The 14,486-nt window shown below is 54.2% G+C and overlaps 1 protein-coding gene across 3 annotated transcripts in view; it reads right to left on the bottom strand.

The window, feature by feature from the left end:
* RPTOR (regulatory associated protein of MTOR complex 1) overlaps positions 1-14,486 on the bottom strand; it is a 399,056-nt gene that overhangs the window by 114,116 nt on the left and 270,454 nt on the right. For all 3 annotated transcript variants that reach the window (XM_026455870.1, XM_026455869.2, XM_026455871.1), the window contains one exon: positions 2,520-2,595. In XM_026455870.1, coding sequence (XP_026311655.1) covers positions 2,520-2,595 — 76 coding nt within the window. The remainder of the gene's footprint in view (positions 1-2,519; positions 2,596-14,486) is intronic.

Genomic DNA, 14,486 nt, shown 5'->3' with positions numbered 1-14,486 from the left:
CTGCGGTGCGGTGTGAGCTGCAGTGTGGTGAGAGTGAGCTGCGGTGCGGTATGAGCTGTGGTGCGGTGTGAGCTGCGGTGCAGTGAGTGTTAGCTGCGGTGCGGTGTGAGCTGCGGTGCAGCGAGTGTGAGCTGCGGTGCTGTATGAGCTGTGGTGCGGTGTAAGCTGCGGTGCAGGGAGTGTGAGCTGCAGTGCGGTGTGAGCTGCAGTGCGGTGAGAGTGAGCTGTGGTGCAGTGAGTGTGAGCTTACTCAAACAATGCTGAGTGACAGCGGGCAGGCACAGAGACTACACTCTGTGTGACTCCATGCATCCGAGCACACAACTGGGCAGGAAAGTGGCCACTGCTGGGGAAGGGAGCTAAGAGGGGCGCCGAGGGGGCTCATGGGCGCTGCTTGATTTGGGTGTGATTACACGAGTATGCTCAGCTTGAAACTTCACCAAGCTGTACATGTATGATGTATACACTTTTCTATATGTAAGTTATACCTCCAATAAGATAAAAACAAAAAAAAACCTAGTGTGTGGTCCACGTCAGTTATCCCCGGCTTGTCCTGACACCCCAACATGGTGAAATCATTTCCAAATGCAGAATATTGATTCTAGTAGTTTAGCATAGATAGAGTAAAATCCTTGAAAAGATACTTGGCAAAGATACCTGGCACAGAAACCTAAGTATCCGTTTAGAAAGAGCACACATGCAAATAGAAACTGCATTATTTTATAGAAAAGCAGACTGTCCTGATCTCTTAAAAGTACTGAGTGAAGTCACGCTCAGAGTACAGAAAGGCCAGTTTCCTGAAGGTTTCCAAATATCTGTTTGCGGCAACAGGCCCACAGCTCTTCGGAAGAGCGCAGGCACTCAGGGCTACTCTGGCAGGTGGAGGGTGGGCAGGCAGCGTTTGTGAAGGTTTGCCACTCTGCAGGAGACCCTGTCATTGCCCCCAAGGTTTGTGGTCCAGCAGGGAGGGAAGGAAGGCCTTTATCTAGGAGCCCAATGTTGATGCCAAACACATGGGGGAAGCTGGCTTCGGCCTCATGGTTTAAAATGCGGGGCGGTCTGCAATGCCCTTGAAAATGCATGAATTCAAAGACGGGGCAGAAGTAGGTGGTGGGCATGGGGTGCTCACTGTAAATTTCTTCCAGCTTTGCTGTAGGTTTGAACATTTGCACAATCAAATGTTACCAAAAATCAAGCAATAAGGGGAGGGTAACAGAAGATTATAAAAGAGAAGAAAGCCCTCTGAAAAGGCCATTTTCCCAGTCATCCCATCCGTGGGGGCATGTCAAAATCATCTGAGGAGTTAAAACACCCCGCACGGGCACACCACACACCCCTCATGCACACCCACACACGCGTGCACATCACATGCACACCCAGGCTCCTGACTGCGTGTGTTAGAAGCTTCCCCGACGGCTGTGAGGTGCACTAAAAGTTAAAAGTCTGGGCAGTGGACAGAACCCTTCCTGACCATCGGTGCCTCTGCCCTGGGCTGGAAGGTGACGCTCTCGCATCAGTGACAGCCAGCTCTGGAACAGTGGACGGCATATGAATTCCCAAAGGCCCTGTGCTGGGCTCTGTCCAAAGCACTTTTCCTACATTAACTCACTTTGTCCTCCCAGCGTCCCGGGGATGGATACCACCGTAATCCCTCCCTTAAATGAGGAGACCATGACACAGGAGGTGACCAAACTTGCCCTCGGTGGCACAGCCAGGCTCCGTGGCTCTGAGGCCTGATGCGGTAGTGTCTCAGGCATGGCCCCAGTGGGAGGCGGGGATGCTGGTCCCCTCCGGCCTCTGCCCAGGCTGCCGCCCCCCGATCCCCGGCCTCCCCATGTCTACTGCACCTACTGATTCCTCCCCTGCATTCTGCGTGGATGTGAGAGGCTCCTCTTTCCTCACGGGTTTCTGGAGGGCAAGGCCTCTGTCTTATTTATCGATTTTCAGACTCGACGCCTCACATAAGGCAAAAGCTCATTAAGAAACCACGAGGGGGTCCAAGGGAGCTGCTGCGAAGGCCTGGGGCCACCCTCACCGGCAGGTGCTGTGACTAAACCAAGATTTCGCCCTGGGGTAGCTCAGCTCTCCGGCGCCCGTGCAGTGTGGCTGGGGGCAGAATGCCCCTCCAGGGCTCAGCACCAACCCTCTGTGGGGCACTGTCCCACAGGGCCGAGTCAGAGGACGGGGGAAATCCACAACGCGTCTGTGGCGAAAAGGCTAGAAAGTGTAACACGATCACCACTCACAGGGAGTGAGTCTGCATTAAGAAAAGCAGATCTGTAATAGCAAAATTTAGAGATAGGATTGTTTTAAAAGTTCATTCTTTCAAAGTCTAACTTTAAACCCTGGTTGACTCGATGTTTTAAACTCTGGCAACTACATTTTTTCCAGGCAGGTAAACAGAATCTCTGACACCCGAGAGTCCTGGGCACCACCCCCAGTCTGGGGGCTTTGAAGTCCAGGTGCCCAGAGCAGCAGCTGCCGCCACGGATGCACAGCGCACCCTTGGAGGGACTCACCCGAAACGCAGTGCCTTCCTCGATGATCGTCGGCAGCTGAGACAGACAGATGTCAACAGCCAGGTCCCAGGCTTGCCTGTGGAGAGAACAAAGGAACACCCACTGAGCATTATGGACAGGCTTCCACACGGGGCCACTTCACGGGGCACAGGAGGAGCCAGCTGAGCGTGGGCAGCAAGGGTCTGGGCAGAGGCCATGGCAGCTGGTGGGCGGCATGTTTACAGTCTCACTGCTATTCAGCTTTGGGCTGCAGAAGACGTCCGAGGGGAGGCCAGGGGAGCGCGCAGGCCGGGAACGCTGGTGCTGCCAGCATTCTCACCATTTTGTTTGTCACATTTTTTCTCTTTAAAATAAAATCAGAAAAACGCCCGGGAAAAAGAAACGAATGCTTCCCATTTTCTGCTGTGGCTTCTGACTGTGACTTGAACCCAAGTAGCAGCAGCCCATGTGTTCCAAGCAGCTGCAGTCCCTGCACAGGCTCTGATGAGGCAGTGTCCTGGAGGGATGTGGGAGAGACACCGGGGCCAGGCCAAAATGCCTCATTAGGAGGGGTCAGCGTGTAGTCAGAGAAAGCGGTCCTGGTAGTCAGGGCTGAGCTCTGTGCTGTGATGCTGCCGTCGGGCCCATCCCTGTTCTTTCCCTGCCTCCCCTCCACTGCTCCCTGGTGTGGACGGCCACCTGCTCAGTCAGTCCCTGCCACCTCCCCGTGGGTCTCACCAGGCACCCTGCAGTCTGGGGTCTCCTCCCATGCATAGAGCTGCTCCCCGCAAGCCACAGTGGCTCCACAGACCACCCGGGTGATGTGCTTCCCCTGTCGAGACCCCTTGTCACAGTAACCGACCACACTGTCCCTCTTGAGTTCTCCCTCTTGGACATTACGAGGCTTTCTCCTCCGGCCTCCCTCCCGTCACAGTGAACACGAGACAGCGTCCTCCCTGGGCTCCCGACCCCGTCCTTCAGGGCCGTGCTGCTGCAGCTTCCACAGCCCTCTCCTCGCCTGCTCTCATCCTTGCTCAGGGCGCCCACTGCCACCTGCTCACTGACACCCCCAGACACTATTTAAAACAGCCTCACACCTCTCTCCAGAGCTCCACACCCCGATTCTATTGTAGGACCAGCCAGCAGTTTGAATTGGACCTAACACCTCCAGGCCAATTCCTGGGATTCCCAGGTGTAGGCAACAGCCTTACGGGGCACCTCCAGCCACCACCACCATCGCCACTTTCCTAATGTGGCCTTGCCAGAGTCTCGGTGTTGTCCTAACAGCCCCTCCCAACGGGCCCCTCTGCCGGCACCTCCGTCCAGGCGAGCTGCCCTGTGAGCTTTCTCGGAGGCTCTAACACGGCACCCCTAAGCCCTTCTGTGGCTCTGGCCTTCTCGTGGTACCCCAGGCCTGGCACACCCCAGCACCTCCGCCATCTCTGGCCCTGTGGCGGAGGGACAGCAGCTGCCTCTGACTGACCCCTGCTTTGTGTCAGCTGCTCTACAAGGACACTGTGGGGGAGACATGATCATGAGACCGTTTCATCCCAGAGAGACACAGCCACGTGCCCAAGGCCACAGAGCCACACACTGAATTACAGACATCCCGCAGGTGCCCTGGCATCCAGCTGTACCCAGCTTCTTTCCCAGGGCCAGGCACATAGCCAGCTTTCAATAAGCATTGGCTAAATGAGTGGGGGCGAGCAGGAAGCACCCGCTGTACATGAGCAGACCCGTGGGAGTTTCGAAAAGGAGAGAGCGAAGAGAAGAAGGTCTGACTGCGAGCCACAAGCCCGGCCTCTGCTCCCAGCTCTGCTGCCCACGAGCCCTGGCCCAGGGAGCGGCTGACCTGCCTGCCTGCCGCCTTGTCCAGAGGATGAGGGCCCGGCCGCTGAGCCTGTGTGGGAGGCCGCTTGGTGAAATTCAGCGTGTGGCTCTGGGGCCTTGGACGCGTGGCTCTGCCTCTCTAGGATCCGTTTCACCATCTGTGAAATGGACTCATGGTCACGTCTCCCTCACGGGGTCCTTATAGAGCGGCTGACACAAAGCAGGGGTCAGTGAGAGGCAGCTGCTGTCCCCCCACCACAACATCCAACACGAACTCTAAACTGGAAGTGAATGATCACCGCACTCTCGCACGGCCACAGAGCAGTCTTGATTTCCATGGATACAGGTTGAATATGTCTTTTCTAAAATGCCTGGGACCAGCCGTGTTTCGGATCTGATATTTTCAGGTTTTGGAATATTTGCATATACATAATGAGATCTCACGGGGACGGGACCCAAGTCTAAGAGCAAACTCCATTTATGTTTCATATACCTCTTACACACACAGCCCGAGGCGAATTTCACACAATTTTGTCCATGAAATAAAGTGCTCGCGCGAGGTCGGGAGGGGAACTGTCCACCTGTGGCAGCATGGTGGCCCTCGCAGACTTTTGGATTTCGAATCATTTTGGATTTTTGAATTAGGGATGCTCAACCTTCATGGCAGGGATGGAGGAAGGACAACAACCCCTTCAGCCCTACTCTCCCTTTCTGCTAGAAATGTGTTCCTTGTGGAAACCAAGTGACGTCAGTATCACGGATTCTGCTTCTAGCACTGCGCTCTCTTCTCCTGGGTAATTTTCCAAGAGACTTGAGGACTCTGTGTTATTTTTTAGGCTAATGACACACTGTGCTACCGTGTCAAAGGGCATATTTTCTCAGTGTCTTAGTAAAGGACCAAAATGAGAATGAAAAATGTTAAAATCAGAAAAAAAGTAAAAATTTAAGATGAACGAAGGGACTAAAGAACAATTTTTCACTTTCAAATATATGAAATACATTTCAGTTTTCCCAAGACTGGCCCTCTTTGCACAAACATGCCCTTCTCCTGCCAACAGAGTTCAGAAGCAATCAGGAGATAATCAAAAGTGCCTCAAAATACGTGCAAATAGCTCCCACACGCCCCGTAAATCCCCAGGTGCAGGCAAACGGCACTCAGCAGCACCGAGGGAGACCTTACTCCCTCAGTAAAAGAAGCAAAGTCAATTATTGCAATTAAACTCTATAAAGATGCCTTGAATTTAATCAAATAAAAAGTTTCTGCTTCAGGAGTTAGAAGAAAGTATGTACAAGTTAGGGGAGGTGGAGGCGACAGGAGAGCAGAGAGGGTGTCCAGGCTGTGGCCCACAAAGACCAGCATGGCGCCCGGTGTGGTCTCGGTCAGCGCTGGGCGGGGCACCTTTGGAACCGTGCCTCCCGAAAGCCTATCTGCACGCCCTCCAAGGCCTTCGCTTGGTGCCGAAGGCCTGAACTGCACTGGAGACATGGCTCAGCACACCGGACAGGATACCACCCAGCGAAGCTGCGTCAGAGCCACGGGTGACAATCTCTCTGGGACACGTGGCCCACGTCGCCGCAGTGGGACGCTGTGCTCCTAAAAGGCTGAGAGCCCACCCGGATCCAGCCCGGGGGTGGGAAGCGGGGACTGACCCAGCTCCACATCTCATAGACCAGAAAAGCAGCCCCAGATGGTTCTGGTTTCACTGATGCACAGAGGCTAGGGAGGCTGCAGGGATGAGACAAAGCCCAGGAGGAAGGGCTGTGGCTCGGCGCCCGGACGATGCTAGGAGGCTGCTCAGGGACGTCCGGCTACCCAGGGCTATGGACTCGAGGCAGAGCTGTCTACATGAGACGAGGAAAAGAACTTTGTTCAAGTACTAATGAGAAGAAAGGATGTAAAAGAACACCTACAAACTGCTGAAACACAAATGCTGGAACCCGATTATTAGCACACAGTGAAGCGGCCCTGAACCTCAAGCCATGGCTCAGCCTGGGCCCAAAGGACAACCCCACTCAGAGAAAGGCAGGGAAGACGAGGTACTGGGAGGAGCTCACCCTGGCACCGCCTGCTGAGCAAGCCAGGGGCCCTCTCAGGGCCATGGGCGGTTTATTTATTTATTTAATCAAATTAAAGGGCCAGATTAGATGACCATAGGGCTCCCATTAAATTCTAAAATTGCACGACAACCTTTTTTTTTGAGATGGAGTCTTGCTCTGTCACCCACGCTGGAGTGCAGTCGTGTGATCTTGGCTTACTGCAACCTCCGCCTCCGGGTTCAAGCGATTCTCCTGCCTTGGTCTCCTGAGTAGCTGGGATTACAGGAATGCGCCACATGCCCGGCTTTTGCATTTTTAGTAGACACAGGGTTTCACCATGTTAGTCACGCTGGTCTCCAACTCCTGATCTCAGGTGATCTGCCTGCAGTGGCCCCCCAAAGTGCTGGGATTATAGGCGTGAGCCACCGCCCCCGCCTGCACTGCGACCTTTTAAACAGCAGAACAATGGCATTCTCTAATGAGCATTTATCTGTTGATTAAAACTGGCTGCATTTTCTAGGATAAAATCAACACAAACTTGCAGCTCTAATTTGGGATTCCCAACTAAAGACAAGTGGGAAAGTGGGTCCTATGTACACACGAGAGACCATGGTGGTGGGCTTTGGGAGCAGCCAGCCCTGCGAGGTTTGGCAGCACACGACAGCAGAAGGTGGGAGGGGATCGGGAAGGTGTCTGGATTAGCACTTCCCACAGCCTGCGATCAAGCCGCCTGGAGAAGCAGGGCTGGAGGGCTGGAGTGCAGATCTGAGGGGAGGAGGCTGTGATTAGCTGTGACCAGCTCATCTGCATCGTGGGCTCCTCCCCGCCAGCAGCTGGGGGCAGAGGGACTTTCTAAGCTGTTGGCTGCTCTGATGAGTCACTCGCCTGGAAAACATGTCATCCAGGCAAGAGCTGGGTTTTCAGGAAACAGCCCTGAGATGGCGGGCGCCCAGGAGGTGGGCTGGAGGAAAGCCGTCCAAGTCCGCACAGCCTCCATCTGCACTTATCAGTCAGAGAGTGGCGCCCGCCCCGGGAACAGAAAGCACAGGTTATTACCGCCGAGAAACGCAAGGTTTCAGGACCCCTGAAATTGAAAGTGAAGGAGAATGACTCCCCGATGACTTTGCATCAAAAATTAAGCAGGAAGCCGGCTCTGAGTAGTCATCACTGCTGCCGCGGCCTGAAGCGGGTGTAAATGCAGATTACTTTATGTTTTAACCTCAATTTCTGTTAGGTTTTGTTCCCTTTTTCCTCTTGCTAAAAATCCAACCTCTCCATCACCACCCAAAGAATATAATAGCTAGACTGTAAATTATTTATTCCAAATCTCTTTTCTGTTCCCTTTCCTGTGTGCTCCCTGGGGCTGGATACACTTGGGTCTACTGATGAGGGGAGGAAAGAGCTCTGGGCATTGTTTTCGTAGCAGACAGCTGTGCAGAGCCCCCCCGTGATGCTCCCATGGTGAGGAGCCCACCTCCGCAGCAGCTCAGTCCTCAGCTGCACTTGGCAAAATCTAGTAACAGTGGTGAGCCCGATTCTGTTTCTGAGCCGAATGTTCTCCGTCTGTGCGTCTGTCTGCTCCTTACTCCTTTGTGCCTCCCTCCCTGCCCTTGTTCAGGAACGGGGTTTGAGCTGGGATATGCCACTCAGGGTGGAGGCCACATTCCCTTCCTCCCTGGATGAGGCTGGACCAGACATTGCCACAGGACAGGGGGGCGATGGGCGTGTGAGCTCTAAGTCTGCCCCCAGGCCTGAGCTGCCTCATCCACGCCTCATGGCCTTCCCACCTGCTGGAATGTTGCCCCAGTGGCCAGCAGGAGCTTCCACGGGAGATGGGAGCCTCCAAGACAGGAGCCGCCTGCACCCTGACACCTGGGGCCATTGCAGCCTGTGCTGCCTATGCTCACACATGCCCATTTGTAAAGCATCTGGATCATGGGTTCCCAACGAACCCGTGTTTCAGTTAGCACACCTAACTACCTCAAGGGAGGAAGGCAGACCATTCAATGGAGTTTTTCCACACTAACCAAGCTGGTGTCTCAAGAGGGGTATTGGCTGCATGCCCTCCGTATCTACCTGGCTCAAGCCTTTAGAGCCAGGCACCGACATCTTCCTCATCTCCGGCTCAGCACAGAGGCTCCGAAATAAAGACGATGACCAAGTCTGGGTGGTTGTCCCCTCCCTACATCTGCAACGTGGTAACACGGTGGAATGGACTGGCTTCTTGTTAAATTTTACTGTGTGCACAGATACACAGTGACACACAGGGATACGCAGGGAGATGCTGCTGCCCTCTGTGGAAGTTCACTGTCATCAGAGATCTGACATCGCTGTCTCCAGAGCCTCGGCGGGATTCCGATGGACAGTGAGAAAGTCATGCGTCAAACTCATCACAAGCGGCAAGGACTGCCCACACCTAAGAAGGCTTGGGGTTCCCCAATCTTCCAGAAGCCTCCTCCCGTGTCCGGACTAGTAAACTCACTCAAGGATCGTGGCGAGTGTGTGTAAGAGTTAGAACCAGACTTCGAATGCGAACACGCCTAGGACAGAGTGGAGGTGAAATTCTGCTATGACGGACTCCAGAGTCGAACGCCTTATTGGAGTGGGGTTTTCTCAGGGCAACATCGACTGAGGAATCAGCCTCCGTGGGGAATGGAGACGAGGCAGTGCTGGGGCCTGGTCTCTGGGCAGTGCAAGTGCAAGTACATGACTCTCTGAAACCCGGGAAGGACGCGGAGCTAGTGTAAGCGAAACCTCTGCTTGCCTGTCCTCCCTCCTAAGCACCTTAATTGTGTAGTGGATTTGGGGAAACACACATCGGAATAACACACGGCTGTTACGGAATCTCCGCTGGGAAGCAAAGAGCTGCTTTAAAATGATGTTCCCTGCTGGGCGCAGTGGCACAAACTGTAATCCCAGCATTTGGAAGGCTGAGGTGGGCACATGGAGCTCAGGAGTTCAAGACCAGCTTGGGCAACATGGTGAAAACCCATCTCTACAAAAAATACAAAACAATTAGCTGGCCGTGTGCCTTAGTCCCAGCTACTTGGGGGTCTGACGTGGGAGGATTGCTTGAGCCTGGGAGGTTGAGGCTGCAGTGAGCTGAGATCACACCACTGCATTCCAGCCTGGGTGACAGAGCGAGACCATTGACAGAGGGAGACCATGCCTCCAAAAAAAAAAAGGATGAAAACGATGCTCCCTGTCACGGTAAGCCGCTGGCATTCCCGAGGAGCAGTGCACCTGCGATCTCACCTCAACTACCAGACTCCTTTTGGAGGTGATGACGAAGCCACTGGACAGCAGTGGCCCGTGCAAGGCGGCTCAGTGCAGGGGCGCTGTGGCACGCAGCAGCCTGATGCCGTGAGGAGGCTGTGCATGAGCGGCTTTGGCAGAGCACCTGAAAGGGTCTTTTACAAACTGTCAGCACTCAGAACTGGGGGGTGGTCTACTACCGTTCAACTAATTCCGATACATTTTTTGCACACATAATGAACTGATACAGGCTGACAAACCCCCATTTTTGGACATATGTTTTGGTGGCAGTGAGAGGAGAGGAAATGAGAGAACTGGGTGGAGCTGGGGTTGGGGCAGGGTGGGGTTGGCACTGGGCAGTGGCCAAGGTGGCAGGTCCACCTCAGTCAGGTTTATCCTCTAGAAACTGAGGCCAGTGGAGCTGCCCTGACTCCAGGAAACCAGGAAGACGCCACAGAACAGAGCAGCTGGCGGGAGGATCTGTGCACACCTTCGGCGTAGGATGTGCTGTCCCGGCTCCTGACCACCCAGACCACACTTCCAGTCTTTCTTCTCCTACGAGGCCTAGGATCTTCTCCAAATCTAAAGCCCAATTTTTACGTTCAATTCCCTATCAAAGTTGGTTCATGATATAATTTTCAGCATTAAATGGAACTGACTAGTGTTTACTTTTTAGCTCCAGATTCATGCTGGCAGCCTTGTTGCTGAAAACCCTCTCCAGAGAACATGTGTGAAATGCAAGTGATTCTCCTGAAATTACATCATCGATTTCTGTACAGAGAACTCTTTAATATTACTTATTTGGCACTTCCCAGCATAGAAAGAGAAGAAGCCACGGTGTCAGACCTTGCAGAAAATACCCCTACCTGGAGAGGACCCTTGGACACACACAGGAGGGGCTGAGGAAGAAGAGTGGGGGAAGCGTCCTGAGACTCAGCCACAAGTCGCCCTGGACACCGCCCTCCCCATGCACACGGCACTGCCATGTGTACGGGCCGCCCCCTATGCTGGGAGCCGAGGCACCCATGGCTTCACTGAAGCCTCTGACCGTTGGGGTTCATGGCCCAGCTCGGAGCAGGCAGGCTGCAGGCCGCTGTCTGGTGGGATGTGTCCGGTTGGGCTCGCGGAATGCTTTCTAATGCCACATTAGATATCAACATCGAATAATCAGACAATTAAAAATGAAAATATGAACTTCTGGCTACTCCATGACTGGCAACTGTGGGGCAAAACCACCCCACAGAGCCCTGGTTGGACTGAACAAGGCCCGAGCGCTGCCCTACCCATGCCTGTGCCCTCCTGGATGCCAGCCCAGTCTTTCTGCTGTCTGACAGCCCCCACGCCTGCCTCTTAGGCAACTCTACCAGTCATGTTTTTCCTCATGTAAAGAAGTATTCAATTATTTCTTCTGTGTGTCTCTAGTTCTGAATTTATGAACAATAATGCCTTAGCCATAAAAACTCTATTTTTAAAAATTGCTTTTAGTGCTTCAAAGGCTTAGAAAATCTACAGATTTTTAATTAACCAAAGTAATATTTATCAATTTTTAGAATGGAGAACCATCGCCCCAACTGTACCACCCTGGCACAAACATCATTCATGTTTATTTGTAAATCTATTCAGTGTTTTACTGCTATGTGTACTACGTATTTTAACGTAGATATTAACTATATTGCTGATGCAATTTGGTGTTGTTTCTCATTTAACATATTTTTGCCTAGTCATGAATAAAATGTTAAGACTGCTTACATTTTCTTTTAAGCATCCAGATCTTAATTTACATTCCTATTCTGTTAGGTAGTAGAGTCGTTCCCAAATTTTCCCTCTTAGAACCAATGTTCTGACAAGTGGCTTGATTTGTCTTTGTCTTCCAGAACATCCCATCAGTCCTGTTCCTTGGTTTTTCCTTAGCAACCTGCTTCAGTTACGCTCCTGAGCCAGGTCACGGTTGGTTGTGGGGCAAAGGGGCCGGGCACTCAAAGGCAGGGCAGGCGGTGGGCAGGCAGGTGGGTGGCCACCGGGGCCAGCATTGTAAAGGCCGTAAAGCCAAGGCAGGGGTCAGGGGTCAGAGGCCTGAGGTCAGTGAGGTCCCAACCAAGGGCAGGCCCGAGCCAGGCGGGTCTCGGCCGGGCATCGAAGGGTGGGAGTCAGTCACCAAGATGACTCGGATCCCAGGACAGGGCTGCTGACTCCCCAGCAACTTCTCATGTCCAGCTGGAGGGAAAACCCCAGGGTTCTGTTCTGCAGGTGGGATGTGGCTGACTGCAAAATGCAAGGAAGGCCACCTGCCACGGGGTTCTCATATGAGGCGCAAGTCCTTCCTGAGACCTTGCACGGGCTCCTGCTCCCAGGAGCATGACTACAGCAGGTCGCTACGTGCCACTCCCTGCTTGTCTCTGCCTGATCAGACTCATTCAGACACCGGGGAAGCTTCTGCACGCTGACAACGATGCTGTGATCCACCAGCACAGAGGCCATGTGTAACGAGGTGACAAGAGCTTTGCTCCCTGGTTAAATGCCACTTCTGCCTGGGTGCACTCCTGTCCCGGGGATGTGCCTGAAACAGAAGCTCATGCACGTACATATCATGACTCAGCACGTACGCCGCTGAGTCAGCATGGGGCAGGCTGGCGCTAGACGGCTGGAGCCTCGGCCTGGCCCTGCCATGCGGATCCTCACACACCCTAGTTTCCCATCAGTAAAATGGGCATATTGATAGCAAAAATTGTAGCTTTATAGCAGCACCTGCTGTGAGAGGGAGATGGCCTAACAATTACAAAGCTTCAGAACACACCCAACACGCAACAGGTGCTTTATCAACCTATTCTTACATGACCCCTGTGGTCACCTGCCATGACTGCTGGGCCTCAGGGGAGCCGTGGTCAGATCGCTCCCTAGGCTCTGCAACTTCACTCTCATCCTCTCCAAACCCCAGCACAGTTCACCAGCTGAGGTGGACAGGTTCGAATGTGGCCCCAGGACCTCTGTCCCAGGTGTGGCCTCTCCCTGGGAGTGCAGGTGGCACCTGAGACTGCTTTCGATCAGCAGAATATGGCAAAGGTGACGGCTGCCGTGACCGTGTGTGACACTAGGCAAGGCTGCAGCATCCAGCCCTCGCGCTGGCTCTGAGGGGCAGGAGGTCATGCTAAGGACCCCACCTGGTTAATATTAAACAGTTCTGTCCGACAGCAGAAAGACCGGGGACGCTGGGTGGTCTCAACTGCAAAGGCAGCCTTAGCCTGGTGGGATCCTGCACAGAGAAACTGGCTGAGTCCCACAACAGGCACTGGACCTGGAGGCTGTGTGCTGTTCTGAGCTGCCGGGTCTGCAGGGACACTGCTGTCACACAGCAGTAGATGGCCGGCACCCTCCCTAATGCTGTTTCCGCCTGCAAATTCTATTTTCCACGAGTGGCGCTGGAGGAACTCCTATTACTAAGCAGAGGGAGATGCGTCCATCGGAAGGGCCATGACTGGTATGTAATCTGTGAATTAGGTTTTCTTCTTTCAGCACAAATCAGCTTCAATTCGGTCCAGCTGCTCCCCTGGGCGTTCGCATTCACTGCTTTGCTGCGAAGCCTGGAGCCCAAGCCTGGCGTGAGTCACTCCCACTCACCTCTTCCTTCCCGCGGGCTGAGCGGCTGACTAAGGCTCCCTTTGTGCTCACGTCAGTCACCAGGGCAGGACGCAGATGCGTGCCCAAGGTGTGAGTTTAAAAAAGAAAAAGGGAAACATCCAAGCGTGTAAAGCTTCTTCTGCCAGTTGAGGGTGAAACCCCAAAGCCACCCTGGCCGTCGGCATCAGCAGGGTGAGTTCTAGCCGCGCGGCTGGCGGAGCCCACAGGTGTGCCCAGCAGTGACAGCACGGCGGCCCACCCTGAGCACCCCACAGGAGGAGCCCTGCCCTTCACCACTCCTGGCCTGGTTCTTCTTCAGTCTTCATCCCTGATGGCCATCAAACCCAACCATGCGGACACAGCGACACCCAGCAGAAGGTTGCCAGGGACCAGGAGGAGGCCAGGGCAGTGCTTCCCTGCCCCAGCCTAGGAACTGAGGGGGTCGCTGCTGTGGTTCTACATGAACAGAGTTCACTCCCCTGGGGCCGGGCCGGCCCGGAGGCCCCGGCTGCTAGCAGTGGTGGCACCAGTGGCTGCTCCAGTGGTTGGGTGCTGCTGGCTGCTGTCTTCTAGTCCAGCCCGCGGTCACTGCCACAGGCCTCAGCAGGGCCTGATGATAAGCTCTCCACAGCCGACTGGGAAGAGCCACTTTCCTGGATGAGGAGAGGAAACATGTTTCTTGCAAACGGGCTGTGCACCTGTGGCAGAGCTCCTCTGCGCTGCGCTTCCTCCTCTCTCAAGGGCCCCATCGAAATGGGGCTGGCGGTAACAGCAGACCCGGGTAAGGCAGGTGAGATTTTCTCTTACACCAAGACACTGTGAGGGAGGGGGCCGGGATCCCCTTCAGGTTGGGGGCACCACAGGCAGGCGGCTCACGGCTGTCAGGCCCTATTCTGGGTGGCTGATGTCTGACAACTAATGCAGAATGCAGGTGAGACCACTCACCTCCCATCCCATCCTCAGAGCTCCCCAGGGCTGGCGGAGGTGAGCCTGATTTCTCTCTGCCCACCCCTCCACCGCTGACCCAGGGCTGGTCCACTCACGAGCAGTGTCGTGACACCAGCCTCCATCTCCGTTTGCTTCCCAAAGAGCCCGCCCCGCAACAACCAGGAGAATGAATGCACCCAAAAGGGAAGCAGGAGGACGTAACCCCAAAACAACCAGGAGAATGCACCCAAAAGGGAAGTGGGAGGATGTAACCCCACAACCACCAGGAGAATGCACCCAAAAGGGAAGCGGGAGGACGTAACC

Source organism: Piliocolobus tephrosceles, chromosome 16 (genome assembly GCF_002776525.5).
Source record: "Piliocolobus tephrosceles isolate RC106 chromosome 16, ASM277652v3, whole genome shotgun sequence".
Taxonomy (NCBI): Eukaryota; Metazoa; Chordata; class Mammalia; order Primates; family Cercopithecidae; genus Piliocolobus; species Piliocolobus tephrosceles.
The sequence above is the reverse complement of the archived record's forward strand: the minus strand, read 5'-3'. Positions and strand labels throughout refer to the sequence as shown.